Source organism: Astatotilapia calliptera, chromosome 1, assembly GCF_964374335.1.
Source record: "Astatotilapia calliptera chromosome 1, fAstCal68.1, whole genome shotgun sequence".
NCBI lineage: Eukaryota > Metazoa > Chordata > Actinopteri > Cichliformes > Cichlidae > Astatotilapia > Astatotilapia calliptera.
Genome location: NC_137422.1, coordinates 38137155 through 38164157, shown reverse-complemented (window position 1 = coordinate 38164157; position 27003 = coordinate 38137155). Strand labels below are relative to the sequence as shown.

The 27003-nt window shown below is 42.1% G+C and overlaps 1 protein-coding gene across 5 annotated transcripts in view; it reads left to right on the top strand.

The window, feature by feature from the left end:
* Positions 1 to 27003, top strand: part of dpy19l3 (dpy-19 like C-mannosyltransferase 3) — an 81047-nt gene that overhangs the window by 27486 nt on the left and 26558 nt on the right. For 2 of the 5 annotated variants that reach the window (XM_026175880.2, XM_080300630.1), the window contains 10 exons: positions 2504 to 2627; positions 2804 to 2938; positions 6471 to 6602; positions 10942 to 11043; positions 11254 to 11327; positions 13819 to 13977; positions 16887 to 17015; positions 20204 to 20315; positions 21924 to 21980; positions 22312 to 22394. In XM_026175880.2, the coding sequence (XP_026031665.1) occupies positions 2504 to 2627; positions 2804 to 2938; positions 6471 to 6602; positions 10942 to 11043; positions 11254 to 11327; positions 13819 to 13977; positions 16887 to 17015; positions 20204 to 20315; positions 21924 to 21980; positions 22312 to 22394 (1107 nt within the window). Of the gene's footprint in view, positions 1 to 2503; positions 2628 to 2803; positions 2939 to 6470; positions 6603 to 10941; positions 11044 to 11253; positions 11328 to 13818; positions 13978 to 16883; positions 17016 to 20203; positions 20316 to 21923; positions 21981 to 22311; positions 22395 to 22471; positions 26271 to 27003 lie in introns of those variants that run through there. The other 3 variants (XM_026175872.2, XM_026175896.2, XM_080300640.1) reach the window with 2 other exon arrangements.

Genomic DNA, 27003 nt, shown 5'->3' with positions numbered 1-27003 from the left:
AACACACCTCAATATCAGTGTCATTGGTAAGAAGGGATGTTACTGACTCATACACACCTAGCATCACTCTTAGGTGACCACAACATGTTTGTCCTACAGCGACCACCATAGCTAGGATTATGCTTTTGAATTAAGAGGGTTAAAAAAGTCAGTACTATGTAATTTTTAGCTTCACATGACTAAGTGTGACTGAGGCTTTAGCCACCTGGTGATGGTTAGTCGGTTAAGTTGACAAAGTAGGTTAGCTCCCCTCCTTGAGTTTGGATGAAGCTCTCTGTGAGTCCAATTCCCTGCTGATGTTGATCCTTCATTAGATGGGTTTCTTCTAGCTAATCTTAGCTGATCTTGGCTTACCCGCCTACTTAATCATGACACATTGTTGAATGCTGAAAGCAGTAGCTCATTTGTTTCTTCACATATGCTGTCAGTAGTGAAATACCATCTAAAGCCCCAAAAGTTTTTTCTTTTCTTTCCTTATGTGAAGTTAAAATCAATTTCTTTGGTCTGAACCAGTCGTTTGTTGACATTGAAGTAAACTTAAGCGATTGCTTTGTGTTGCTCACTGTTGATACTGGGACGCTGGACCGCCACTTGGGAGTGAGCATAAATGTCACATTATTTGTATTTTTGTGGAATGTTTATCCCGAGTGTCTCACACACTGTGCAAATCAATCCACAGGCTGTGAAAGGCAACTGAGAGAGATGGGAAGGTCTCATTGTTTATGTTATATAACAAACCTTGTGTAGCAAACCTTGAAATTTTTGTCAAACCCAGAGTACATCCTACTAGGTTTCAGTTAAAAATCTCCCACAGATGGAAGAGAAGACTTAAGTTCGTATTTTGCATTCACTTCAGACCAATCGTCTGGATTTAGAAGTGATGGGCTGTAAATCCCAAACCGTGGGTGTTTGTTAGCTTGAAGCATCTATCGTCTTCATTTCTTAGATCCGTGACTTCAACACCTGAGCATATACATTATGCAAGTGATCAGTGGGGGTCATACTACACAGATGTTTGCAGGGAACATCAATAATCTGGTTACTCACACATGATCTTTAGCAGCAGTGTGAGCACGAAGGGTCAGAAAAGCTTAAGACATTTCAGGTTATGTGAGAGTCGTGTCCTGCAGAGTCTCCTCTAAACTTCTGCTCTTTACTGTAGTGTGAGCAGAGTTTTAAACACTGTGTTAGATGCACTGCACATCAGCAGCGGACTTCTTAATAGATCTGGAATATTGACAAAATATTTCATCCTTGTTTTTAGCTTCCTACCAGCTGGTTGTGCCTAATAGACGGCCTTCAAGCTGGCCTACACCCAAAAACACCAGCGGTGAGAGATTTCAAGTTTGGGTCCAAACATTAAGTAATGTCAGTGACATCATGTGGCTTCTGACATATTTGGCGTTATTGGTCAAAGAAAAGTTTCCAGGAAAGTTTTTAATTTCCCTGAATGTTTTTAAGCATTTCAAGAACAAATTTTATTTTCCTAATTTCTTTAGTTAGTTGTTTAATTTGTTGATCGAGGGGGTGATTAGCTCAGTGCACACTCAGCAACTTCTCAGTCACCACGCAGCCAAGCTTTGAAGCACTCTGAACTCTACTTTGTGGTCTATTTCAGTCTAAATGAGAATTTAATGTCAAAATTAAAATCCCTGCTATATGAACAAAGACTTAAAAGTAGCAATTAACACTAAAATTAAGTGTAATAAAAAATTAAGCTATCATTTGAGAGTGAATGCACTCATAGTCATCAGTATAATCAGACTTCTGGAATCTGGAAACCTATGGGCTCTGTGCATCTTTTGTATACAGTCTATGTGTAGGCCAGAATTTGCCAGTCCATCCTGAATATTGATTCAGCAGTTGCTTTTTTTAATACGAATGTGTCAAATATATATAGATATTATTATTATTATTATTATTATTATTATTATTATTATTATTATTATAGGAAAATAAAGGCTTTAAATTCACGCAAGGAGTTGACTTGATGTTGCACAGGTGCTCACTCATGTCTGCTTGGTGAGTATCATGAGAATGAGGGTACAGTGAGTGGAAGAAGTGACTGACTGCCATAAATAAAGCACTTTGCTTCGTAGCTGAAAGTTGGTCGCTAGTGGACCTTCCAGGTTGTGTAGCTAATCCACTGACAAACCAAACAGACACAGTGCATGTACGGGACAAGCAGATCTAAATTCTTCTTTTGTTAGTTTGTGTTACTGGTGTGTGGATTTGCCTACTTTTCTGTACTGTTGGAAGTGCACTAAAGTTTAAACAGTCTCAAAAACCCTCCTGGCGTTTTCTCTGCTGTCCATTTGGAGCTGTAAACGCTGTACGACCTCAGAGCGCTTTGAAAACTGCCGCCATGATCTCAGGATTTAATTTTTTTTCTTTTTCTCAAGCCACCAGAAGTTCCAAACTTCTGTTAGGTTTCCTTCACGGTGTTTAGCTGAAACGGTTTAACACCATCTCTCCATCGCTTCATCAATCATTCTCCTTTCAGGGTAGATACTACTCGTGTAGAGTTCACCATCTCCCTCAGAGAGAACTGGTCTTTGCCCTTCTTAGCGCTGCAGGTCGCCGCTATCACCTGTTACCTCAGACCCCAGCTCACCACATTACAGCAGGTAAGCGCAGAGCTATAGCCCAAGCTCGCCACATAGATCAGCCTGATGAGGCGAGCCACTCAATAATTTAGAAGTACAAGCAGCACAGAAGAAATGTGATCAGGCAGTGTGGCTGTAGTTATGCAGATTAATCGTCTAACCCTGTGTGCGCGCGTATGTTTGTGTTTCCTCCTCAGAAGGTGATGGTGTGGCTGATGTATGTGACGACGTTCTGTTTCTGTCTGACCTGGCAGTTCAACCAGTTCATTCTACTGGTTCAGGCTCTCGTCATTTACACCCTGGACTGCGGTGACTTCTTAACAACTACACAGGTAAGAAGGACCAGATATTTGCAGGTTTCTAGCTTCTGGTTATAGTTTCATGTGTCCCGATCAGTGGCACTAAGCTTGTATAGGTGCTAAAAAATTTGACATATATTAAACACTAATATGTTATAAAGTGTAACAGCTGACTTTAGGTGTCCTGGCAACAATTGTCTGTTTTTCCATTGTTGAGCTATGAGAAAAATCCTTTCGGTCTGCAAGTAATTTGTTGCAGAGCTGAGTTAGTGAGACTCATATTGAGCTATCTTTCTGTACTCATAGTAGATATGTTATCTAAAGTCTGAAGAGTAGGCAGAGATAACAGAGTTGATGGGGTTAGATTGAGGTTGAGGTGAGGTTTTGCATCATGAGAGGTGAGAAAAGGTGAAGAGAAGCTGAAATAATCAAAACACTTGCATTGATTGGAAAACAAGAAATGTTACTTTCCTGGGAATCTATTCCTGAGGGTTGGAAGGACAGACATATGTTCACGCACAGTTCACCCGCTTTACAAACACCAGAATTTTCTATTCCTCACTTGCTCGCAGCTGTGTTTCCAATGCAGATAGTTTCTGTCTTATTTGCTCAAACTATCCCTCTCTTATACATTTTCACTCGTGTGCAGTGGAGGTGAGTAGGATTTGATTTGTGGCGCTCACCTCATTAAAAAACCATGATGTCCAACTGAAATTGGAATTCTTACTTTGTTTGTAAGAAAAAGAACAATAAGTGGAACATTTATTGCAACACACCAGGTGTATTTTTGTTTGTTTTATCTCATGTTTTAAAACGTATCCCACAGCCTTGCTTTTATGCAGCTTAACTCAGGTAGTTGTACAGGTAGCTGGAACACCTATGGAGCGTTCCTGCTTGTTGAATCTCAGGTGGTGGCCTAGGGCCTGCTGTAAGGTCACCAGCTGGAAGCCACTTCTCACTGATGTTTTGCTGTGTTAGGCCCGGAGCATGCTGCATACCTCTGCGTGTGGTATTCATAGAGACAGAGCTGCTGCTGCTGCTATTGCCAGCACACAGAGAGAGAGTGCACCTGGAAAAAAGTCGGCTTTCTCACAAAGTTCTGCTGACTTTCTGACTTTCCTCCACCCTCTTCTTTTTAACATCCAAATGTGCAAATAACTATTAAATAATATTTAGGCTACATCCATTTGTGTCTGGGATATTTTCAGATACATTTGGTCTGCAAGAGGCCGTGCGAGTCTTGCACAGTTGAGGAAAGCAGTGTTTTCAGCCTTGTTTCCAGAACATCTCCAAGTGGACAGGCAGCAGCAGGGACATCACCCTATTATCCCTGCAGCTGGCTCTGTGATACTTTTTCCCTCCACATTGTTTCTCCTCCTCTGCGTTCTCTGTCAGCTGCTTTCTGGCCTCTTTTAACTTAACTCGGGGAAACTCCAGTAACATGCAGGTCTCCATATGTGCATCTCTTCCTTCCAATTTCCAGTCAGGATGGTGGTCCTATTCTTGGCTGATTGATATGTTAGAGGCTGGACATGTCTGAGGTGACCAGCTCCATGGATTCATGGCGTTTTGCTGGCTTCAAGGTTTATGCCAGTTTCTGCATCACCAGGTCAATTAGCTTCAAAAACCTCAGAGAGAGGAGAGCGGAGCCAAAGCTGTGCATCTTAAAGTTTTTCATCCTCCAACTTTTCTATTGTTACACCTTTCCAGTTATTTATGGTAGATTAACATTCATTTTACGTCTGGGCTGATGTAGCCTCGGTATACTGTGTGGCCCTTTACTTGCTAGCATTCCCCAAGCCTCATGTTGGCCCCGTCATTATTTAAAGAGTGTGTCGAGTACGGTGGCTGGAGGTGAAAAGCTCGAGAAAAAAATAACTACCGTAATTGTCGGGCTATAAGCCGCTACTTTTTGCACAAGCTTTGAACCCTGCGGCTTTTAGTCAGGTGCGGCTTTTCTATGGATTTTCCATGATTTTTGTCATATCGTAAGACGATTTGTTTTGTTTGTTCCGCTGTTGTACGGCACTACGTTGCCTGGCGGAAGGATCGGGGTTCAAGAGTGGTATGTTAGTCACATGTCCGTCCGCCAGGCAACATAGTGCCGTACGAAGTAGCGCGAAAAACAAACTTCAAAGTAGCGCTACGCATTCAGCGGGAGTCGTGGATGACGAGCGGCGATAAACTTGCGAAAAGCAAGTTATGCCCAACTCCACCGGTGGATTCTGACAGCGTGGAAAAGTGCGAAAACATCCACGATCACCAACGGATTTTGAAGGGCTGGACTGCTGCATGATGGAGAGGAGGACACCGCCACGGCCCTTCTGAGGGTGTTCGACTCTGACACTGACAACGAGGATTTCTTTGGTTTTGAAAGTGACAACGAAGGAGAGAAGCGGAGAGTGGATGACGAAGCCATCCTGAGCCTGTTCGTTTCCGACATTGGAGAAGAGGACTTTGGTGGTTTTAGTGCGCAGGAAGAAGAGAAAGATGGTGAATGACTGACTTTTCTTCTTGTTAAAGCTGTGTCACTGCACCTGAGCCTAAAAGGTAGTCCGAATCTATTTTCTGGTGTGCTGTAGGTTACTGTTATGTACTACATGTGCAAATATGTACCCATAACTTGTTTTTCAAAATATTAATAAAAGGGGTGTGTCTCCAAACAGCCATCTCTTTCCTGACAATTCCCTTTGTGCATATTCTCTTACATATGATAAGTCAACATTGAAACACCTGCGGCTTTTAGTCAGGTGCGGCTAATGTATGTACAAAACAGGATTTTCCCCTGATTTTAGCTTGTGCGGCTAATATTCAGGTGCGCTTTGTAGTCCGGGAAATACGGTAGTTTTTAACTGGCAGAACAAGGTGTAGTGGTTGACACATTCATCTAACGTGTGATTTAGGACAGATTCCTGTTTTAATTCTGAGAGGAAACACAAACCCAACCTCAGCGGGCCACAGGATCTAATGGGAGGCCAGTTTAAATGGGAGGGTTACATCAGGTAGTGAATCCTTTGCCAAATCAAATACGCAGATGTATCTGCTGCTTCGGAAATAAAGGACGGGCTAAAAGAACTGTGACAGCAGTGAAAAGGACACACCAGGAGGGAAATGAGAGGAGTGGAAAATAAATGCTCAGTGCGTCACAGGAAGGCCTCCAGCAGCAAAACGAAGGGATGGGTCAGGGTCACCTGATCCAGCCTTAACCATAAGCTTTGTCATTTTTATCAGAGGGTGTCTGTCTCCTGAATCCAAATGAGAATTCAGATATCTGAAGGCTCTAACTTCCATTCTTTTGGAAATTCTAGCTGTCACAAATAAGTCGGCAGTCGGAGTGTGAGGTGCTCTTTAAGGATGAGATTATAATGTCTTTATAATATTAACATGTTCTTTGATTTTTTTGCAACCTTGTTAGAATCCATAGCATGCTGCTGTTTTATTTAAAAACAAATGATTTCAACCATACACACAGTCTACGGTCTTCTTTCATTGGTCCACTTTTGGACCAGGCTGTCAAGTCAACACTCACTCGCTTCTTCTTTACGTTGTTGGTGTGTTTCTCCAGGTGACTACGCTGTACCTCGTTCAAGTGAGCAGCCTGCTGAGTGTGTGGTTCCTCCAGTTCTGTAACTCCATGATACTGGGATCACTGGTCCTGAGCTTCATAGTAGCCGCGCTCTTCATCAGACATTGCCAGGTAAGCGTTATGAGTGATGGGTACGAAGAAGAAAAGTCTGAGATTAGAGAGGGTAAGGATTTGGAAAAAACAGAGCGCTGACACTAAAAGAGTCATGGTGGTGGAAACTTGTTGACACACAGGTAGAAGATTATCTTTTACATTTTGGTTGAAATCTGCGTGCTGCAGATGGTGTTTGCAGAAGATAATTTGTATGCTGGAGAAACAGTTTCCTGTCAGGTCTGAATGTAATTTAGTTCAGTCTTATCACAGTAACTTTTGCACAAACATTTAATGTGACAGGATGAAAGGTTGAGATTCAGGAGTAGGGAGATAAGTATTTAAATTCCTAAAATAAATGTTATTTTAGGAATGACATGCTCTAATTGCAAAAGCTTTGCTTTTAGCAGTCTTTCACAGATCTGTGCTCACATGTCTTGGACTTAAGTCATGCTTAGATGATGAATCTGGTGGCTTTACACTGAACATGCAGCTTACCTTGGACTAAACACCAGCCTCTCGACATCATAAGCATATCTACGGTCAGCAAATTGATGTAATATTTTGGTGGTTTGAAGAAAAATCTCAGCTGTAACTAATGAATGATAATGTCCAGATTTTTGGCTGCAGTCTGGTTATTTGGCAGGCAGGTGTCTGTACTCACTGGCACTGTGCTGCAGTTCAGGCTCGGGGTGTTTTAGATTCAGAAAATGCATATTTTTAGGGAAATATTCTTAGTTAAGCAAAGCCATCAAGAATATAAAGGATTTTATTTCTGTGAGTGAAGTAAGAACTAAATACCACGTGCCTGTGCACTGCTGTACATGGGCTGTTCCTTGTGTTTTCATAGCATTGCCCTAATCTTCTGGACAAATTTGGCAGTCATTTGATAACATGCATAAACTGCTGGGAGACCAACAGAGGTGCAGAAAGGTTTCAAAAGAAAGTAGATTGAATCTTTTTATGGCTTTGATGGTTCTGCTTGTACTTGGATGAAATTGCCATGCCCAGTGTATTGTTGTCGACCCTGACTCGCCAGCAGGGTAGTGCGTATTTTGGCCAAATGGATTTTTCAGTTTAACACAGTGATTCACATTTGGAAACAATTAGACTTTCTTTCAGAAACTGTTGTGATTTCCTCCTTCATCATCATGTTTTTAGAATCAAAGTAGGAGCTGCAGGGACCTTTCCTTGCTCCAGGCCCTGCTGTTTCTTTGTTGCTTTTTTCCACTATGATAGTCAGTTTATTTTTAATGTTAAAACTGTAAAATCCTATTTGGACTTCAATTCAATTCAATTTTGTTTATACAGCAGCAAATCACAACAACAGTCGCCTCAAGGCGCTTTATATTGTAAGGTAGACCCTACAATAATACAGCAGAGAAAACCCAAACCATCATACATATAAGCAGGTGTGTTGGCGACAGTGGGAAGGAAAAACTCCCTTTTAACAGGAAGAAACTTCTGGCAGAACCAGGCTCAGGGAGGGGTGGGGCCATTTGCTGCGACGGGTTGGGCGAGAGAAGGAAGACAGGATAAAGACATGCTGTGGAAGAGAACCAAAGATTAATAATAACTAATGATTAAATGCAGAGAGGTGTATAAACACATAGTGAGTGGAAAATGTGACTGAAGACTCATGGGAATCCCCCAGCAGCCTACACCTATTGCAGTGTAACACCAACCTTATAAACAGTACTCTAATCTATTATCAATGGTCATTGATCAGTGGTTGTTGATCAATGGTGATGACAATTTGCAAAAATAATGATCAATATTAATGGTCAAGAATCTGAACTCACAGCCCACTGTTTATCAGTGGTGCTGGTTTCAGTCATTGTTCAAAGGTACTGTTTATAAGGTTGGGTAAACCTGCAGTCAGCTGAGACTGAAGAAGTCACTTGGATGAGTCACGAAACGTTTCTCCCACTGAAAACGTTACATCCAGATGAACAGAATTAACTTTTTGGGATTTCCTTTCCTGGATGATTGAGCGTGCATCAAGACATCTGAGACAGGATATTTCTAATTTTAGAGACATTGTGCAAGTGGAAGAAAGCATTCCTAATTTTTGTTTAATATGTGCATTGAAGGACATGTCCTGGTCAAAAATGACTCCAAGGTTCTTCACAGTGTTACTGGAGGCCAAGGTAATGCCATCCAGAGTAAGAATCTGCTTAGATATTTTTAAGATTTTTAGGGCCGAGTACAATAACTTCATTTTTTGTGCACTTCGTCTTTATGTCTTTAAGACATTCCTGCAGTTTAACTACTTGGTGTTAAACGTCTATCGTTTCATTTTACGCTATCGTTTGTCACAAAATAAGCTGTTTATGGCAATATTTTTTTCATGGTTTTGATGTCACTGTAGTGGCTATATTAATTTCTTAAAGTTCTCTTTCTCTTATATTTAATATAACCACACTACAGACGGACAAGCGGCTGTTTTTATGCGTTGTGGTTAGCAACAATGATGGTAACAGCATCGCGTGTCCGCTTGTTTATGTGCCACATAAACCTTTCACAATAAAGCTCAAGATCCTGTTAAGACTTTTCAAAATAAACTGAATCACGTGAAAGAGGAGATTATTTACGGATGAGAATTAAAAAAGAGCCGTCAGGTGCTAAAAAATAAACCTTAGACTCAAACGTTCCCGCAAGTCGAGCTGCCCGAGATTAGCAGAATTTACAGAAAATGTTACATTTTTGTGATTTATATCGTTATCGGACGATAGAATTCTTATATCGGGATATGAGATTTTGGTCATATTGCACAGCCCTACTACAGCGTGCTCTAATCGCTCTAATAGGATATTATGGTCGACAGTATCGAACGCTGCACTGAGGTCTAGCAGGACAAGCACAGAGATGAGTCCACTGTCAGAGGCCATAAGAAGATCATTTGTAACCTTCACTAAAGCTGTTTCTGTGCTGTGATGAGCTCTGAAACCTGACTGAAACTCTTCAAATAAACCATTCCTCTGCAGATGATCTGTTTTACAAGAGTTTTTGAAATGAAAGGCAGGTTGGAGATTGGCCTATAATTAGCTAAGACTGCTGGGTCAAGAGATGGCTTTTTGAGTAACGGTTTAATTACTGCCAGCTTGAAGGCCTGTGGTACATAACTGATTATTAGAGATGGGGTAATCATATTTAAGACTTAAGCATTGACTTGCACCTTTCCAACATTTTTAGGAATCTCTCAGTTGAACACAGCTTGTTAAATGCAGTATTAACCTATATTTCATACCCTCCGTGGCCGATTTTCAGTTTTTACATAAAATGATGGTGTTACTCAAAGAACTACTTAAACCTTTACAGCATTTGCGTCAGACTTATTTGTGACTTATGAAATAATGATTTTATCCAACTTCTGGTTTGAAACTTGAGGCATATTAGTTTGTGAAACAGGTATTCTGTCCTCTGCAAATGTTGATTTAGCCTTGGCAGACAGTGTTCTCATTTAATGCCTGGATTAAGCTTTAAATGCATACCTTTGATGTTGGATGGTTTTGATGACAGCAGGTCTGCAAAAAAGATGCACCTGGCATACTGATGATGAGTCGACATGCTAATAGTGGCATTCAGTAGCACAACTGGCAAAATACATCCAATCAGAGGTTGTTAAGTTGGGACTGATAGTTTCCCTACAGTCACCTCAGCTGCCTAACCCTGCTGTCGGAAACACACAAATAGTATTCCAGGGCAAATCTCCAGTTTACAGAGGCGGAAGATCTCAGAGGCGTGCTGTGAGACTATTTCTAATTCAGTGGAAAAGCTGATAGATTCTCACATTTTGTGTCCAGAATCATCAGAACGGCTTCAGATGGAAAAACTCCCACAAAAAACACTGAGATGTCCATCTGTGAAGCAGTGGAGTGCTCTGTGCTCTGCGCAGTATCCGTGTTGTAAATAACCACGGGCATTTGAACACGATCAGTAATTACTGTGCTGACTAATTAGTTTGGTAGGGGTCACTCTGTGAGAAGTTGCAGCAGACTGTGCGCAGGATGAGACAATATAGACCTGAAATCTTAACAGTTTGCAATGCGAAGTATGAAAGAATTTTGGGAAATAACGAGGACGTTTTTCTGACATCTATAAATGATTGCAAAATGTGCAAAAATAACGAGCATAAAAATATATTTATGCATGCTTGATGATTTTAATATGTGCTTAGATATTTACAGAGAAATGACCCATGCTGTTAGGGGTTAGTGGTCTGATGCATGTACCCATATATATACTGTGTGTATGGAAAGATGTCTGCTTTCCTTACATTTTTAATTGCAAAAAACTGCAGTGAGACCATAACAGATGCACTGACTAACCTCTTGTTATTCTGTGTGTGTGCATGTAGCCTGGTGTAAAGACTGGAAGCCTGGTGGTTCGTTTGGGCAAAGTTCTTCTCCACAGTGCCCTGGTTCTCCTCCTCACGGTCACCATCAACTACCTGGCCAAGGTGCGGTGTTCTCTTCCTCCCTCGCTCATCTTTTAATACACTTTCTCTCCATTTTCCTCTTTTTTTCTCCCATCATATGCTCATTATCTTGTGATCTGTCCCTTATTTCACAACACACTCCTTCCTTCTTATCCTCATCGGTAATCTTGGTTTAACATGCTGATCTTTAGTCCTGACCTGATGATCTTCTCTTTGCGTGTGTGCTTACAGAAAGCCCTCCAGCTCCAATCAGACGAGCACATCTTTAAATTCATCAAGTCAAAGTTTGCTCTGGGTTCGACCAGGTATGAACACCTCCTCTAGTCCTGACCACATGTGAAATACGGGCTCGCTCCCAAACAGTAGTGAAAACTGCATATACAAAGTCTGTATTGTGTGCACTGGTACATAACTCCTGACTTGATCCAGAGTGACTGTATTATTCACTAAGCACCAGTATTGTAGCACCTGGAGTGTTATGGTGTGTGAATAATAGATGGCCGGGTAACACTAGCAGACCTCCCATTGATCAGATACTGTGTGTGTGTGTGTGTGTGTGTGTGTGTGTGTGTGTGTGTGTGTGTGTGTGTGTGGAACAGTTCAGCCACTGGATGGCTGCTCCAGGGTGGCAGATAACACAGCTCACAACTTGGTGCTACACAACTGGCGCTTCAATTATTCAGGAGTCTGTGGAAAATGCAGTGCATACTCTATCGCTGCCTCTCTCTGTTCCTGTTTCTCTCACTTGCGTTGACTTATTTCGTCTCTCCCAAGTGTTTCTTTTTTTAATCCCTGGAGTCTTGCACCGCGTTTGCGTTTATATCAACTCTGTTTAGTTATTTATCCTCGTGGTGGTTTATCAGCATGTGGAGGATTGTAACTGCCAAGAATAAAATTAAAACCAAAATATCAGTTCATGTCATATTTGTTTAATGTTGTGTTTCTGAATTCCCACTTTTTGTTTTTGCATAATGTTGATGTACTTAATGTTATATAGGTTTAATTTATTTTGTCAGTTTGTATCTTTCATATATCAGAAGTCCAATGTGCAAAATATTGACCTAAAAAAAAGTTTATACTGTACAGACATGTCAGGGTTGATGCAATCTCAGTTTTTTTTCTTTTTTCTTCTTTGGCCTTCTTTTGGAGCCTTTTTGGTCGAGCGCAGAGAAAGGATGCTGCAAATACCAGACAAAGGATGTTAACGACATGAGGGAAAGAGGAGGAGCTTAGAGGAGGTTCATGGATGTCATGAACGAGGACACACAGAGGGTTTTGGTGACAGCGGAGGGTGGTAGGAGCGGGGTGAGATGCAGGCAGATGATCCACTGTGGCGGCCCCTAAAGGGAGCAGCCAAAACAGGAAGAAGTGGTCATGTTATTTATTTTTCCATAGTGATTTAAAAGTAATGTAAAAAACATACAATTCATGCACATTTTTGCAACTGTCCTTTTTAACTGCACAAGTTGTGTTTCCAGATTGTGGATTAGGTCGTTTAACGTGGATTACTAACTTATCCTGATTTGATTGGAGGTTTTTAGCAGCCTGAAGGTTTATTTCTTTTAGTGCTTCAGAGTTCTTATTGTTCCTAGATTCCTAGAACTAAAGGAGTTAGTGTCCCTGCTATAGACAGTATAAAAGATTTTTGATCTCTGCAATTTCAAGCTTCATTGTCTAACATTAGTCAAATAACCCACTGAAAATGCCCAAAAGGCATTAAAACTGTGGGGAAGTCCACTTGAGTGGGACCTAGCAGAATCCTAGCTCACTGTATCAGGACACCTGCTAAAGTAGCCACGCCCCCTCTTGAGAAAATTCCCCCCACCCAGAGTTGTTATGAAAGGGAAACGTATTCATAGAGCCCAAAACATTTTGTTGTGCCACGCTGTAAACATGCAGTTTAAGGAAATAATGCATGCACGTTTTTACATGGGAGTCTGTTGGGGTGGACCTGCAGGTGGCAATTACAGTAACTGCAGTTTTTACTAAATTACACATCGGCTTCATTTTTAAGCTCCAGAAACTTGATTTAAAGGGAAAGTTCCTGTTCCTTTCACAATAAAAGTCCTGGACATATACACTGTGTATAGAGAAGAGGAGGTTATTGCAATAGTAGAAATCAACTTTAATGAGTAAAAGATCTCTTTTTAAAAACCAGCAAAAATATATAGTGTTACATTTGATATCATTGACATTGATGTGAAAATAACGTACAGTTGCCAGGTAACAGTAATTTCAGTTAAACGCTATAAAAAAATTAAATATTTTTGCACACGTGTAGAAAAAAATCGAGTTTGTGGTGTTGATCAGGTAGTCGCACATAAGTTTAATATATTTTTATTATTATTATTATTTGTTGCTTCTGTTTTACTGCATTTCAGAGGCAAATATGTTTATTCATATGCATTAAAGTTGTTTTATTTACATTAAAATACACAATTTTGTGTTAAGTCACTCAGCCACTAATATTTCAAAGTGAAATCATTTAATCCAAGAAACATCCTGCTCCATCCAGTCGCCTCACAGTCACTCAGACTTATCGTATGACAGGCTCCACTTGGACCAGCTGCAGCAGTAAAATGCTGCTTCCATCAGTAACTGAAGGGCCCTCAGAAAGTGCGGTCTCTGTCAAGGCCAATTTATGGCCCTATTTCATAATTTTAAAGAGTGTAATTTGGATCTGCGCCAAACCTTTATAGCTTCCTCCTCACCGGGTTTCCATTTAACTCGACGTTGCAGTGTTTATTTATTCTCAGTGAAAAACAAACAGATGACCGCCTCTCGCCTCCCCTGCAGGGATTTTGATGCCAGTCTGTATCTGTGTGAGGAGGCCTTTGGCCTGCTTCCCCTGGACACGCTCGAGCGCCTGGCCGGTACCCTGCTGCTGTACCCCTACGTCCTCACGCTGCTTCTGCTCTGTGGCATGTTGGTGGCGGCAGCACTGCAAAACCTGAGGTAGGTGATGACTCAACAGGAAGTGGAGAGGGTTATATAAGACAAAGTAGCTCCAGATTACTCTGATCAGTCACAAAATAAAATAAAAAAACCCCCACAAAGCAAAACAACATTAAATTAATATTTTGTTACTCTACTCCATATTTTTTGACCCATTCATGGGCAGTTTTTGTGGTGTGGGCGGGGCATGTTGAGCTGAGGAAATACGCCTCTGCCAGAAAGTTCAGTTACCAAGAAAGTCATGCCTGGTCTGCAGCAATGTTTAGGTGGGTGGTTTGTGTTTAAGTAAAATCCAGATGATTGCCAAAGTTTCTCTGCATTGGAAGCAATCAATTATAAACTTTGTGCCGGTTCACTTTATTTAAATATACATAGCACCAGCTCACAACAGCTGTCGTCTCGAGGTGCTTTATATAAGACCCTACAGTATAAGAGAGAGAACACCGAAGACACGTTCCCCCCGCAGCACTTGGCGATAGAGGGAAGAAAGAACGAACAGAAACATATCCAGCAGAGCCTCGCGCTGTCTGGTTGGGGTTGAGGGGAAAGAGAAGAGAGAAACTACAAAGAACAAGGAGAGTAGACAGAGGAGAGGACGACACATTTAAAGTAGAGGAAAGTGATATAGCTTCAAATGATATCATGGTAATTCAAATTTGTGCTAACAGTATTTCTGACGATGAAAGAAAAAACGTACTGAACAGTTTTATTGACCTTTGCAGGCAGCAATATTTAGAAGTAAATAAAGCCAGTAAATGAAGGCCATTTTCTCTATTTTCCAGTCAGCTTCTGTCATTGATGAAACGTTAGCTAATTCAAAGTGTGAACTAATTACACCAAGGTACCAGCAGCAGCAGCATGGTGGTGCAATAGTAGTGACGCAGCACAAGTCAAATGTATGCACGAAAGTATCCCAGTGCCACGACCATGAAAGGTGTAACTATGAAACGGACTCTTAAGCAGGACCTGAGAGACAACAGCTTAAAGTTCACAGGTTTTATTGTCACAAAGGGAAGTTTCTCAAAGGCAATGTTAAAACAGGATGAACACTGGAATGAATCTCTGGCAACTCGGCACAGCAACCCTGAGAGAAAAGAGATGGGGGTTAAATCCAGTCCACAGTATGGGTGAGCGGCAAAGTAATGAGCAGAGTGGCCGTCTCTGTCAGACCAGCTTGACAAAGACGGGTAAGATATCTGGGTTTGAAAGCACTCTTCAGCTCCAGAGGAATCATTAGGATAATGATTACAAGGGCGTTAGCACAGGAGACACATTAGGAGAGTCATAGAAGAGCCTGGGAATTTAATGTAAAAGTATAAAGTTACTGCTTAACACTTTAGTTTAATGATAACAAATTCAGTTCAGTTTTAGTTATAACGTCAGACAACAGCAGTCACCTTAAGTCGCTTTATATTGAAGGTAAAGACTCTACAATAACAGGAAAAAAACAACAATCACATGACAAACACTGTCACTTGGTGACAGTGGGAACGAAAAACTCCCGTTTAATAGGAAGAAACCTCTGACAGGTTCAGGGAGGGGCAGACATCTGTCATGGCTGGTGAGGAAGCAGACAGGACAAAAAAAAGAACTAAACTAGCTTAAGTTAGACAATATTTTCACATAATAAATCTGGTTATTGTATCTTGGCCAGCTGCTTAAAGCACTGTGCAGGAGTAGTTTCCATCCATTTGTTCTTCCCGTCTGCAGCTAGCGAGGGCTCCAGCGATCCTCGCTCATTTGTTTACGTTTGGGTCGCACGTCACCAGCTGCTAGCATCTCCTTCTTAGCAGCTGTACTTGACGGCGAATTTTTGCCTCGTGCAGTGAAACACGTTTGTTGTTTTCACCTTCAGCAGGAACAGTTTTCGTGCATATTTTCCAAAGTACTCTGCTTTATTGGAGGTTGCTCCAGCAGCCTGAGCTTTAAGTAATGGATGGCTTGGGGTCAGCTGATCCAGCTCTAACTAAATTATAAACTTTATCAAAAAGGAAAGTTTGAAGAAGGTGCAGTTAGCAGGTACCCTGATGACAGGTAACTGATGAACCCTCTGATGAGTATTTCTTTACAGCAACTAGTGATAAATCAGGCAAAAATAAACAAGAGCCCATTGCTTTGGAGTTACATTTCATCAGCTCTGTTTCTCTTTTGCTTGTCATACATTCATGCATTAAAATTAAACTACAAAGGAAACCAGAAGGCTTCCAGTACTGAAACTCTTTCCCTTGCCCACAGATTCTTTTTTTCATATGCAGATATCTTTGGAGAAAAATTAGTGAAGTATAAATGAATCGAAGGTTTCGGCTCCTTCAGAAAATAGAAGAGACAAGATGCTTATTAGGAGGCAGAAGCCCAGTCGTGGTAGTCACAGTCCCCGTGTCTGCTCCACATTGTTTCTTCACGCTCTGCAAAGCCGCTCTGCCTCTTGAAGCCTCATGCGCCTGTGGTGCAAGGTGAGGGCCCTATCGAACTAATCACATTAGCATATCAACTCGCACTCTGCCGTTGGAGGCTTGGAATACTAACCTCATAGAACAAAGGGCTATTTGCCAATTCGGGAATTAATTTAATCCAGTTTAGCCCAGCTCACGTAGGAGGAAGAGCTGGATTGGATTTGTATTCAAATGGAAGCCAGTGTCCGTCTGATTCGGTGCAGGAGGCCAATTCGGGGGAGTGACATCATGCCCTCGAGCCTTCGTCTGTTTGTCTGCGTGCCGACTCCCGCAGACAGAAACGGTCGTGGGTGTGTGTATTGTTGCGTGTCCACTTGTGTTCAAACTACTAATGAAATCTGAATAATATCAATTCCACCCACCTTCCCTTCTGCCTCTCGTCTCGAGCGTCTGGATGTAATGTTTTATGTATCACTGTTGTCTTTTGTGTCGCTGTGTTTTTCGGTTTCTCAGCAGGCCTAACAGAGGTTCCACCGAGGAAAAGAAAGGAGCCAGAGAGGGGCAAGTGGCGGCATTTCGTCCAGATGTGGCCTACAATCTGCTGCACACGCTGTTCTACGGCCTCCTGGCTTTCAGCACAATGAGGTGAGACCTCGTAATTCTAGCATCATCTACATGCAGACGTCCCCAAGTAGTCGCATTCTGAGACGGGAACTCTCCAAATGTACTTTTCCTCTTGATGAGTTGATTATGCAAAGTCGCGAGCAGATGCTAAAATCCAAGTGCCTCTTAAACGCCTCTCACAAAGTGTCTGAATGGTCCGCTTTAGCCTTGATCAGCCCTCAGCGCCAAGTACCATCCAGCACCACTCACAGCAGACGCAAAAAGAGTCGATACAGCTGAACAATCGATAATTAATACTCTGACCCCCCCCTTCAGAATTTTAACGAAGACCTGGTGCAAACAAACGGCTAACGAAGCTCCATCTGCCGTCTCTCCACTTACCATAAATTATGTTTTTTAAAAAGAATCATTAAATTTTCTTATTTATAAGGTACGGTAAATAGTTTCAGTTAAGTTGCTCATTTTAAGTTACTTTACTGCTGTTTCAGCTTGTGTTTATGCTGTAAAGACGTCCAGAGCAGGCCACTGTTGGGAAGAGTCTCACGGCTGTGTGGCTCAGAAAGGTTATAACTTAGAACTTTTTATTTCATTTCGCCTTGTAAGTACACAATACTATTTCAGCAAGCAGTTTTTTTTTCAATAAGGATTTTTCACTGGCTTTCAACTCCTTCTTGTAGTTTTTAGTTTTCCACTGTGGCTCAAGTATACATTTATTTATGTGCCGGTGAGAGTAAGAAGGCTTGTTTGGTTTGTTTTTGCAGTCGATGTGTGTCTCAGGCAACCATGTTGCAACCTTTCTCTGGAAAGACGGAGAGAAATGGTTCCAGAAATAAGATAAGATATAGGAGGCATACTGTTTACATGTGCGCTGGCTTTGAAAACCATCTTCTTTGAGATACATTTGTTTACTGTATTTACTGTGCTCTTGTGCGATATTTGTACAAATGCTGTTTGTACATATGTTCGGAGTCGGATACTAAGAGCCTTCTTTGCTGCTTCTTCCTCTCCTGTTTTCTGGTGGCACACAGACGTGCAGTGGTCTGTTTCTCTGGTTAATATTATGGCACAATCCACTGGCAGGTTCCCACCGTGGAGCAGCAACACCTCTGAGGGTGTCTCGGCTTGCAGGTGCCAGACTCAGAGGCCCGACACCAGTGCTGGCACCTCGCTTTACCGCCGTCTTTCTTGTGGTCGACTTTCATATTCAGCCTCTTCTTCTTAATTTCCTGAATGTTTTGGCTTGCCCGGCTGCAGCCTTTGCTGCTGTGACATGAGATATTTGCTCTTATAATATCAGAACTGTGACCACCAGATATCATTGGTTTGACCGGCATCGGCCTCTACACAGACTACTGCAGTTTTCAGTTTGGTGTCGGCTCTCGTTGGCATTTACAGTTTGTTCTTATTTAAGTCATTTTTTGGATGAACAAACATTTTATTCAGTTTTTCTTTTATGGGTTTGTGTGTGTCTGTGTGTGTTTAATCAGGTGAAATTATTAATATCAGGAGCTACAGTGGGTATATCATTAGTGATGTTGTTCAGTCAGTTTCAGTCGATTTCTAAAAGATGGATATTGTGTGCTAGCACAAAAGTTCATTTCCCAGCAGAATGCTTCTTGTACCTGGAACAAGTTTTATTCTCAGTATCAAACATGCTATGACTCACTTTAGCTTTTACTTATAGCATCTATAATGTGAGCATATGGTGCTCCTAAAGGCCCCGTGTGGGGTTTATCATGACCATTTATTTACTCATTAATATCTTCTGTAGGAAGGTAAAATACCTGATCGTCAGCAGTCTCTGCACAGCTGTTTCTGTCCTGTTAGCAAACATGTTTGGATAGTTCTGTCTATTCATTAGTGGTTAATTTCACATGCATGGAAAATTCCCTTTGTCACCTATTTTTATCTCCTTGCTTTAAAGGTTTGGTTCTATAAAAAACAACGACGCTTTTTGCCGTATCAGTAGCTCTGCAGCGTCAGACAGTGTGACTAATACACCCTGTGGCTTGAATTTTTTTCTCTCCCCATTTCGCATCTATAACCTCGAGCACAACAAGCCTCCCAGACCTGACTCCAGTCGTCTATTTGTAATTGTCAAGTGGTTTTCATCGCCACCATCATTAGTAAATTTTCCGGCCTGAACGCGTTTCAGACTGCAAACACACGCTGACATGTACGATTTATCACTAGGAAAGTATAATTGTGTTTTAACTTTAGGCTCTTTGTGAGGAGTGTCAGGAAAACCATCGAGATCACCAGTGGAATTACTACTTCCTGTCCCTGTAGTAAAAGAAACCTGCAATTACTCTGTTAAAAAAGAAACTGGAGTTTTCTGGTATGTTGTTTATAGCAACTTGGCTATGAGGGTTTTATAGGTTCACATAAGTAGCTTCATTTAAATAAGAGTCTGTCAGTAGCTGGGTTATTCTCTGTGTAGGGAAATGTTGATAATAATTGAATTTATGTGGTTAGCAGGATTCAGAAAAGCAGGTCTATGCAGTACTGTTAACACTTATAGTTCACACAGTGCTTTGCTGTCACAGTTGGTAATTTAAAGTACTGATTAAATTCCCACAAAAGGAGCAAAAGAAAAAAAAAGTCCTGAAAGCTTTTAGCACAGAGTCAGGTAGGGCAGAAAGTGACACGTTTGATTTCAGCACTTTCTCTAAAATGCTGATTAAGAGAGAAAAGCCAAAAGTGCAGAAAGCCATTTGTTTCTGTCAGACGGCTCCTTTGCATTAAAAAAGTATTGAGATTTATTTCAGTGAGGCTGCACTTCTTTATGCCTCCCCCCTCGCACGGCTCCATCTCCGCACCTGTCAACAATTTTTCAGCTCATTTCATTCTCCCCGTCTTCAGTCTTCTGCTCGCTGCTCTCTGTTTAATCTTTTTCTCATTTGTTTAGAACTCTTTGCTTTAGACTTCATGTGCTTTGGATCAGAACTTAAAAATAATGCAGTGTTTTTGGCACCAAATCAAACTCAACCACAGCGAAACCATTTCACTAACTCGTGCGCAAAACTGCAGACGAGTTGGTCGTCTTGTTTGAATTCTGTGTGTGTGCTGAGGGAACGTCCTCCAGTCCAAGCTGTATAATTTGTCTGTGTCATGGAGGCTGGGATCTGTTTTCTTTTTTCTCCTAAGAGGAAGACTGTTGAGACACGAGCGCTGCTTGATATGGCTTCTCCTTCTCTCTTTCTGCCCAGAATGAAGTATATATGGACTGGCCACATGTGTGCGGTCGCAGCCTACGGTGTCTGTGGGACCGAGCTGTGGACTGTGCTTCTCAGCGCTCTCCGATGCAACACGAAACTTCTGGTACGAGCTCACATTTTCACTTCTGGCTCCAAATAGTGCTGCAGGGAGGATGGGTGGTAGGATCTTTGTTTACGATAATCTCCAAAAATTCCACTACTCTATGTCCTCTGAAGCATAAATACAGTCATCAAAGCTAGAATTCAAATATTAAAAAACCTAATCTGCAATTGCAGAACAAAATGTGCTTCACCATCCAGGCTAGTCAGGGTTGAGTAATCTCAGATCTTGTTCCATTTAGATGGGAGAAATTATTCATTTGTGAACTAAAGACAACATAAAATATAAAAAGGATAACTATATTTATCCCAAATGTTGGGAAATTCCAGCGTTACAGTGACTAAAACTGTAAATGCACTTTGCAATTAAATGGCCCGATTTTGCTTGCGCTGAGTTGAGGAAGAGGTGAATTTCTACCAATCAGATCGTGTTTATTCAAATGCTCCACTGTTGCCACTGACCAATTAAAACACATTATGCTAATGTCCCATGGGAGCGAGGTATTTGCTTGCGCATGAGGAGATATTGTGTGTGGATACAGTTGCTAACAGGCTCTTCAGGCTCGTCTTGTGAGCGGCTGCCAAACATCCAGGATCTGACCAGCTCGTTCTTCCCAAATCGAACACATTCACTGCATTTACTGCACTGATCAGTAGCTTTTCTCTCGTCTGTGTCACATTAAGAGTGATTGCAGTCCCACGTTGATCCCACGGTGCCGTTTAGGTGTCGCTACCTGTAAATGTGACTTCCAATGGTTGCTGATGTGGCTCAGAGTCTGTTAGATGTTTAACTGGTTGCTAACCTGTTTGATGTAGTAACTTTACATACACACTGCGTGGCTGATGACATGTTCTTGACCTGCTAGATGAAAGTGCACATGCTCTGAGCGCTACGTTATATCGCGCTTCCACAGATGAGTAAAGAGCTGTTTTAGCTATTACCCAGTGCCAAAGGTCGTCTGTAACCACAGTGCTGTGCTGCTGGCCACTGGATAAGCACACTAGAGCACAGCCAGTTCAAATTCTCTTCATCAGAGTAGTTTCGAGCAAGCAGGGGAAAAAAAGACGACGGATTAGATCGTTTCTGGCCGGGCGATTGGACCGAACAGCTTTCCAGTCACTGAGCGACTTCTAACTGTCGTTTTAGAAAAATTTGAAGTGTGTACTTTGTTCTCAAACATGTCTCTGAACGTACTGAGGTTTGATTCCCAGTTCTAGTAACACTGCACATTATGCCTGTCACCACCCTCCAGTGTGACTGACATTGATCTCGTTTAAAGCTCACTGCGAGGCGCTCTTGAAAGATTTTTCTATCTTTTATGATTTCCTGTATTGATGTGACGGTGAACCATTATGCTGCTGAATCCACAGCCTGCACTCTGAGCGTGTGCCGGCATTGCCAGTGAGGCCACTAGGTGTCAGTGTGGTCACAACAGGACGGCAGCAGGAATCAGATAAACGATGGTCGGGAACAAAGCTGCTCTATCTGTCTGTTATCTCACTCCGTGCTCATTTTTGGTATATCTCTGTGTGGCTCTTTACTTTCCTCTGCTTCTGATACAATTATTTTCCTTCATTTCATTAAAGTTGTTTTCTTTCTGTCATTTTGCAGTTGAGGCTTGTCAGATATGTCGTTCCTGTTGTGATGATCGGTTTCCTGTATTACAAGGTAGGCCATTTTCTTGGTGGTTTGTGCTCATACCTTTTATTGGAGTTTTACTTCTGGAACCACATGGAACGATCTGAGGGAAAGAAAATGGGCTAAATGGAAGTTACGGAAGAAAATGATGAAAAGCAATTGGAGCCTAACAGGATACTAAAACGATTGCTTCCCCTTTATTTATTTTACTGTTGGAGGAATCTAAATAGCTGTCGTATTCCCTGTTATGTTCAGTGAAGCAATAAGATGTTATCAAAGATATATCAGTGGGTTTGATACTCTGCTTATGGCTTCATAAACCGAATTTTCCATCACTTGTCTTTGTCTTTTTTCCCTTTAGTTCTGGCCTAAGCTGATGGAGGAGTTATCAGAACTGAGGGAGTTTTATGATCCAGACACCGTGGAGCTCATGACCTGGATTAGGTAGGCGCATACACCGGCGTTCACAAATCCAGAGCGCACATCATATTGAAGCAAATTTGATTCGCTTGTTCCTGCAGATCGAGTTTCACCGTGCCTCGTGTCCTTGATTAGTCCGCGTGTGAGCGTGTCCGTGTGCGTGCATGCGTGTGTCTCGGCGCTTGTTTGTCGGAGAGTCTGTCTGATGAGTGATGAGAGCTGATGGATATCCATGAATAAGACATGGGAGTGCTGGAAAGGACCCAGCTGTTGGCAGAGCTCTAACCCACCTCAGGGTCTCTGTTGCTGGGCTTCCGATCAAGAGCATCACCCTGATGGGATCAGAGATGGAGCTGTGATTTGGAAATGCTCCGAACTGTCGCTGATGCTGCTGTGTGTTTGCACATCTGTGCGCGCCTGTCATTTTCTGGTCGTCATGTTGGATGCACAGCGCTGGATTGGCCGCCCGTAGTGCATATCCTACATCTGTGCAACTATAACATCTGGCCAAAGACACAACTCTCAGCTCTCTGCTTAGTGCCTGTTAAATTTCTCATTTATGTTCCACTTACACCAGCACAGACAAGTTGGTTTAACTGGGATTGTTGGCAAGGTCAGTAGTTATCAGCTGGGTTTGCAGCTCTCTCGCAGACCTGAGGCTGAACGCTGGTCAGACGCTGCGCAGTGCTGCTGGACTCGTTAGGCATTCAAATTAAGAAGCGAGAGATAATGAAACATTACGGCTGAGTGTCAGGAATGAAGTGGGATGCAGTAGTGGTGCAAACTGAAGCTGATCGTGTGCTTGGTCATTAAGATTTTCATCCTTATCGCTGATATTGTAACATAACAAGAACGATATGCTAACTTATGTATTTTAAATCTCCGTTCTAGAATAAATTAGAAAAAGTGACTTATGGTTTTTCCAGAGGGGCTGCTAATAGAAATATTATGACACCAAAGCACCTTTTTCCTAAAACTTGAGTGTTTTCTTTTGTTCGTCACGTCAGGGCTGTGGGTGTGTTTGTAGGCATGCTGAAGGAAAACTGCAAGAACCACATTTACAGCTGTTTTTAAGCCTTCGGTTTTCTGTAATTTTGCCTTCCTGTCGGCCATTGTGAGAGAGCGCAGGGCTTAGTCATTTTTGCATTTTACATTTTTTTTTACAACACTTCCACACATCTGCTGCTCTAAGCAGTCCAATTAAAAGTGTTAATGTCTTTGAATTCTGTTCATTCTTTAATGTTATGTGCAGGTATATTGGTAGTCTTGTATGGATTCACAGTTGAGTTTGCACGATTTGCAGACTGTGTTCCTCCGTTTAAGTTAACAGCGTCTTTAAAGGTCGTTAATTTAGGATTAACCAGCTCTTGGTTAGCTATAGCTGATTTGTTGTTAGCTAGTCGATTTGATTTGCTGAGAATACGAGTTTGTGGAGGGAAAAGGCAAGTTACAGGACACATTGTCTGCACAACTGTGATCTCTTTTGGCAGAGAGAAGGGGAACTTGACACTTTTTGTGTTTTTACATTCCTGCTGTCACCAGTGGCCACAAACTAGCCTCCAAAGAGTTTTTGGGTCACCCTGATAGTAGCCCTGCTCCTCCATATCGAAACGCAAGACTCCTCGCTGAGGTGTTTCAGCTTTTCTAACTGGAAGGAGACCTCAAGGCAGCTCCATGACACACTACAGACACTTCAGCTGCTTAGGGAATGCCTCATAGAAGAGCTAGAGGCCTGGAAGTCTGGGAATCTCTGCTTGGGCTTCTGCCACTCAGCGAGAGTAATAAAACATGGATGGAGATGATTAAATAGTTTCACCTAAGACCAATAGTGTACATTTTATTGTCCTGCTTGGGCTACTACTGAAAATTTAAACCCAAACTGTTTCTCTTTTGACTTCAACATGGAAATACACACGATAAATCTGCTTTTAACTGTTTTGTTTTTCGCAGGGGAACGGTCTCAGACCCCCTCACACAAAACTTGGATGCTGCAAAATCTTCTTTACAAGCTCTGTGAGGAAAAATGATAGTTTTTGTCCACTCAGATAATCCCGTTGCCATCCAAACACGCCAGCCTATCCTCAATACATTAAAACCAGTTTAGAATGACTTAACATAGGTTTTCCCTGTAGTTCACTTATAGACTCAGTGAATGATAATTTAAGGCTTCTTATTTCCATCCTATCATCTTCAGCGCGATGACACCGAGTGGACCAGATGTGATTTCTAAGAAATGGACAATTTTGGTATAATCCTATTAAACACTTAGTGGAATGGCACAGGGAGAACGAGAGAGATATGGATAGTGAGACAGCAGAGGAGAGGTTTGGATTTTGAATGTATTTGTGTGTGTGACATGGGTTCCCTTCCCTCCGGAGCTAATCCCATTAGGCGGTGAGGATTAGGGGCTGCCTAGAGTTACCTTGGTTGGGGCTGAGAGCAGGGCGGAGTGCTAAGCTTCTTGCTGCGCTAATTACATTCCAGATGAAAGTGTTAAGATGGGGAAGGAGGTTCATGTTACGCTGTATTCTCTAGGTGACTGAGGCCGAGGCTATTTCGTTTTATATGCAAGAAGCAGATATTCAGACTGCGGCACAGTAAAGGGTAGGACGAGCGTACGTGCAGCGTACGGAGGAAAGTATATTTCGTGAACAGCTTGCGTGCGTGCGTAAGCTATCGCAGATTCGTTGTGATGATTGTAGCTGCATTTGTTTGACTTTGGTTGATCTAAAATGAAGAGTTTGTCAAAGGATACAAGGTCTGAGAAAGCCTTTATCTTTACAATCTCTCGAGCCAGAATTAGGATTAGATTAGGGAAAGGATAAAGATGTTTGTTTGATAACGATGGCTTCAGAGATGAGATTAGGATTATTAGATCAGAGATAAGAGGGCCCTCGTCAGGGCTAATGACGCATGCTTGAGGCCCTCATTAGTATAGAAGTGTGTGAGTTAAGACAGGCTGATGAGGAGATTATCATAATTCCCAAGACTCTCTTTCATGACCCGTGACTTTATGAGTTTGAAGAACTAAGGCGCAGCCATAATTCACAAGTTTGCACTTGATAACAGAGTTGGCTCCACAGCTCCGCTGTAGGCTGATACTGTGTTCTAAATGGGCAGTCGATAAATCAATAGCACTGCCTGGATGTTCAACTGCCTCCAACTTTGAGTTATAGTTGAGAGTGAGCAGTTTTTAAAGTCACAAACATCACCTCCATCTAGCCGGTGTGCTCTCTCTCCGCTTCCTCCTGAATCCGGTGCAACTTTGCTTTTCTCAGATTCATGTTTCCACGCTGGTTTTTGCAAAAGCAGTACAGTGTCAGTCAAAGGAGGTTACTGAAAAAATGAAGGGAAAATTCGAGGTAGTTTTGCTGCTCTGCATGAAGTATTCAAGGCAGTGCAAATGTTAACGTGCAGCAGAGAGAGGAGCAGCGGAAAGCCAGACATGTTTAATACAGCTGATTCTAGGCCCCTCAGTCCATTCTCACTGCTGTCACTGCACCGTCGCTCCAACAGGGAACAAAGTTCACCTCGCATTTCGCAGCACAGATGAGTCAGAAGTGGGATCTATTACATTTTGAATGAGGTTATTTGTTGGACTTGGATTTTGATGTCAGTGTCACGACTCTGATTTAGTGATTTCTATATTTTTGAGTGATAATGCCAGCCTCCTGTGAATCGGCTTCTGGATTGTGGTGGATTGGTGTTTTGATCCCCAGCTGCTCTGCATGCTGAAAACATGAAGGCCAAATGCTGAAGTTGCACCAGTAGCAGCTTTGCATTGCAGCTCTGTGTGTGTGTGTGTGTGTGTGTGTGTGTGTGTGTGTGTGTGTGTGTGTGTGTGTGTGTGTGTGTGTGTGTGTGTGTGTGTGTGTGTGTGTGTGTGTGTGTGTGTGTGTGTGTGTGTGTGTGTGTGTGTGTGTGTGTGTGTGTGTGTGTGTGTGTGAATGACTGAATAAGAAATGCATTTTAAAGAGCTGTGTAGAACAGCTAAGGTTAAAAGTGCAGACAAATTGCATTTTAACTTTTCTTCAGATCACACAGCAAATCATTGATTTCCATATTTTACTTCCTGAATGTCCGCTCTCAGTACATCCAGAAATTTCCTCCTCGGCCTTTCTCTTTTCCTGGCAGCTCCGTCGTCATTATCCTGCTCACAGGACACAGGAGGAGCTCACTGCTCTTTCACATAAACCAATTCAATCTGGCCTCTCTTGCCTGGTCTCTGAGCTGTCCCTCTGATATACTCTCTGCTATTCCTGTCCATCCTTCTCGCTCCTGGCACAAATCTCACGAGCTTTAATTCAAACCATTTACCATTTAATATGCTTTTATTTTGAAAGCTACCTTGCTTTTCCCCCCATCCCCCTCCAGCTCACCCCCGCCCTTCGGGTGTAAGATATACAGGCTGTTTTCGAGAATTATGAAGGCTGCAGTGGAAATTATTAATGAGAGCTTTGACAGCAGTTTTGCTGCAAATTCAGGAGGCTCATCTAGCTACTCAGCATGGAGACCCATTCAGTGAAGGAAAACGACTCCACTGGAAAAGTCAGCATAAACCCTGATGTGTTTATACAGCAAGTCCACACGCTTAAACAGGAAAACACATTGTGTCTCAGTTTCTTCTTAAAGA